At 41.9% G+C, this 4,348-nt stretch overlaps 1 protein-coding gene across 1 annotated transcript; it reads left to right on the forward strand.

The window, feature by feature from the left end:
* LOC124698942 (DNA-directed RNA polymerase I subunit rpa49) lies at positions 1-3,127 on the forward strand. The gene is made up of 4 exons (XM_047231326.1): positions 1-474; positions 977-1,123; positions 1,628-1,936; positions 2,474-3,127. The coding sequence occupies exons 1-4, from the start codon at positions 49-51 to the stop codon at positions 2,906-2,908; spliced, it is 1,317 nt and encodes a 438-aa protein (XP_047087282.1). The 5' UTR covers positions 1-48; the 3' UTR covers positions 2,909-3,127.
* Positions 3,128-4,348: the final 1,221 nt, after the last annotated feature.

Below are 4,348 nucleotides of genomic sequence, written 5' to 3' on the forward strand. Positions count from 1 at the left end.
CCCTAGGCCAGGCCATTGACGACCAACAAAAACCCTAGAGCCGCCCCAATGGCGAGCCACCAAACCCTAGGCGCGTCCCCTGCCCCCTCCTCCTCCTCCAAGAAGAAGAAGAAGCACTCCAAGAAGCGCAGGGCAATCGAAGAAACTGTAGCCGCCTCTTCCGACCCCGCCGCCGTCGACGTCACTGTAGACGCCTCCTTCGCCGGCGCCGCCGCCCCCGCCCCCGTCGTTGGCTACTTCCCCACGGGCTACGACCCCCTAGCAGCCCAAGAGCCCCCAAGCGCGCGGCTCTTCCGCCACGAGAAGCACCATAACCGCGTCGAGCTCGTCGTCAGCGTCCCTGGTAAAGGCCCCGATTTCGTCGGCCGGAGCTACGCCGGCGAGGCAGCGGCGCCGCAGCTCTGCGGCTACGCCCTCGGCGTCCTCGACAAGGCCTCCGGCACCCTCAGGATCGTCCCCATAGCCTCCAACAAGGTGAGCGTCTCGGTCGAATGCTTCTCATTTTGTTTAAACAATTCTACAGATTGGTCTTGGTTGTCGTGAAATGGTATGTTCACATAATAATAATTAAGCAATTCTAGCAAACTGAACTCTTGTGTAAGAACTAACACACTTTCTCAAAGGAACATGAGATGTGGTATGTTATTAGCATTTCCCTTTGGGGGCATTGGAAGTGCACAAGCCTGCAATTGGTGTAATTTTTTTTTAAATGCTTCTGCAACTGGGTGATGCTTAAACATCACTAGCATAGTGTAGGATTTTATCACAGCAGATGTGCCAGTTCGTAGTTCCTGTTGTTGGCGAGATGGTCCCTGGAATGTTGAAAGAGACCTTTCTTTCTAAGTATGACAATTATAGTGTTGTTACACTTGCAAGTAGCCGAAATCGATTTAGTAGTACGGAATTTCGGATAACATTTAACATTTGTGATTGAATGATAGTTAGTGCTCTTCTGAGTGTTTGTATTTTCTAACAGATTCTGAGGCTAGAGCCACACTTCGAAGTGCAGCAACCGGCCCATTCGCAGCAGTCAGCTCTAGAAGCAGGTTCATCCAAAGCAGATACTGAATTTGACAGAAGAGAACTTACCCTTGCTTTTGGGACCAAGAATGATAGGGCTAAGGTATGTTTGTGTTACTTGCTCTACTATCTTGCTGTCAACTATATTTGGCTTTTCTGTAAATTTTTTATTTCATCTTGTAAACTTGAACTCTGAAGTTTGTAAACACAGTAGAGCATAATGCACATGAATGAAGAGGGTCTTCGTTATGCTTTCCTTGTTGAAATCAAGGATAATATGAACTGTCATGAAGCTAGTATGCTTTTTGCTACAATTTCCTTGCGCATCTAGATAAACTTGGATTTTCCTCTTTTTTTAGTGTAACAATAACATATTTTCTTGTTTATGCATAACTGTTATCAGTGACCCAAAGTTAAAATATGCTTCTACAGACTCCTTACATGCGAACCCCAACATTTTAGTTAGTTCAGTCATTTTTGTGATGTTACAGGACTACTTTTTATTCTCCTTTCTCCCATCTTAAGAGTGATCTGACATACTTAGCACTTCAGTTTTGGATACAGACATGGTTCAGTTCAATTGAAGATAAGTATGTATTCCTTGCAGGATGAAAGGTGGAGGTCATTGAAAGAACAAAGGGAAGATCCTTCTGCTTATCAAGACCTTGACCTTGGAGAGTCCAGGATCACCTCAGATGCCACTGACAGTCAGGCATCAATGGATGTTCGGAACATTCCACCTTACAATCCTGCTGCAGATACATCTGAAAAGGCATACCTTTTTGATGAGATCATTCCTAAGAATATACGAATGCACCTTTTGGATATTGTGGGACACTTTAAATCCGGAGAATTTGCTTCAAAGGGCTATGGGAGTTTTGTCTCAAATCGTGTGAATAGGTTAAATGAGCTTCAGGTACATACTGATCATTTTTTGAAGACTTTCATGTTATCTGTTGCTGGCAAGGTTTCATTTTGTTTCATCTACAACGTGCTCATATCCAGCTTATTGAAACAAGATTTTTTTTATTCTAGACAACATGAACAATGAATTAAAAAATCTGATATTATTATCTCGTCATGTAAGTGGATGTATGCTGTTATTTGGCTCCGATCTTGTGGACATTTAAGATAAGTTTTTCTGCAATAGATCTGTCTAGGAAAGATCCTTGCTCCTTAGGCAGTGTATGTGTGATGCGATGCACACATTCTTGCTTTTCTTATTTGGATGGCACATATTGCTAGACTGTTGTGATGCCAACTACAGTGTTCCTGCATTCCATGTTATTCCCTTTAGATATCTATTACATAGAGTTATGCTGCCAAAATGGTGGAAAACAACTGTCTGCTCAATATTATATGCAATTCAGTTTACAAGGTGCTTTTCTAGAGTTGCTTCACTTATTATTCCATGTGATCTAAAATCAGTAGCATGTGTGTATTTATTTTGTAGGGTGAAGATCAGCAGAGGCTTGCATGGATATTGTCCTACATCACGCATCTACTGACTTTGTTGGCGCGGAACAACTCGTCCAAGCACAAGAGAAAGGAAAATGAGCAGGCTACCCATGGACCAATGATCCCAGAGGCTGTGCACCGTATGCTGTTGCTGATGTTCATTGAGCCGGGGTCTTCTGCCTTGTCATCAGAGAAGCAGGAGCTTCTGATCAATTACATTTTAGTGCTCACACTTTTTGCGGATGACTTCAGATCTGAGACGAAGGATATATGTGCGGACTTGAAAATGACCCACGGGATGCTTAAACCATACTATGACCAGCTGGGATGCAAGTCTGTGGCAGTTTCTTTTAAACCATCTGTAATGACTCTTCCAGCCCCCATCAAGTTCCCATCAGAAGTCACAAAGAGAAGACGGCAACAACGTTAATCGTCTGTGAGAAGGTTTCTGTTGGATATGGCTGTGATTGGAAAGGCTGTTTTAAGATATGGTTTGACGAAGCGCATTGCCACCGTTGAAGTGTGTCGTGTTCTTGGCTCAGATTTTGCAATATACTCTGTATTTTTGTTTTCTGTTGTTGCTTGGGAATTATTACCATAGATGAACTTTTTATTACTTATGTATTGGTAGCTATTTGCTTCCTTGTCAGAATTTTTTTATGCTAACTTTTCGTTTAGCATCTCGCTGCAACTTCCGGATCATCTATATAATCTAGCATGATACAGACTAGATATCGTGTTAATAATTACTTGAATAAAAGAAAGCATATTTACACCAACAGACATAGCAATACTTGCAACCTCAAACTGACCCAATTTACACTGACCATTAATGTATTACTAAGTACAGCGCAACTTCAAACTGGATACTTCACAAATTCAAGTTACAATGATTTCACTTTTTCCAAGGAGTACTACCTCCGTTTCAAGGAATAAGAGCATCTCCAGTCGCGTCCCCCAAACGATGTCTGGGCAAAGCGCCGGATTAGTCGTTTGGGGGACGTCCGGACAAAATTTTCGTTTGGAGAAGGTCCCTTTTCTAGCCACGTCCCCCAAACGCGACCTCCAAACAAAAGTAAGTGTAAAAGTCGTGTCCGGCGTCCCCGGTAGAGACTCTATACACAGGGGATGGGCTAGGGACGCCGGACAACATTTTGAGCACGTCCGGACCGAAGCGGCCTTTGGGGCACGCGACTGGGACGTTTTTTTGGCCGGCGTCCCCCAAATCTCTTTGGGGGACGCTTTGGGGGACGCGACTGGAGATGCTCTAAGACGTCCTCTTTTTATGTGTTTTTTTGTTTGACCAAAAATTACTTCAAATAGATAAACATTGTTTGTATGAAATTAATATCATTGAAAAGTTCTTTTCAATACGAATCTAACGATACTAATTACATATAATATAATCAAGATTTTTTTGCTCAATTTTTATGGTCAAAGTTCATCTTGGAATACGCGTGCGCCTTATTCCTTGAAAGGGAGGTAGTACTAAGCATCATATTGGTCGGTAAACAGAAGAAAAATCATCTAAATGCTAACAAACTATTCCATCATGTTTACAACAATTTATAGATAAAAATCATCTCGGTGAACCAAAATGATTACCAGAGATGGCCATATTACTTATGTTTTGCAATCTAATTTTGGTGCTACTTTTTTTTAGCATCTTGGGATTTATTTTGGATGAACTATCTGACTGATACCCCATAGATTTCATATTACATCACAAATCTAGACTATGTGAACAAAGGAGGCTTCTCCTTCCATTATACCATTATTATTACACTAACCATCATTCTATCATAGCAAAAAAAAAACTTAAAATTCAATACTTCAGCAAATTCAAGTTACAATGATATACGCCACACTA

This window comes from Lolium rigidum, chromosome 3, assembly GCF_022539505.1.
Source record: "Lolium rigidum isolate FL_2022 chromosome 3, APGP_CSIRO_Lrig_0.1, whole genome shotgun sequence".
In the NCBI taxonomy this organism is placed as follows: Eukaryota; Viridiplantae; Streptophyta; class Magnoliopsida; order Poales; family Poaceae; genus Lolium; species Lolium rigidum.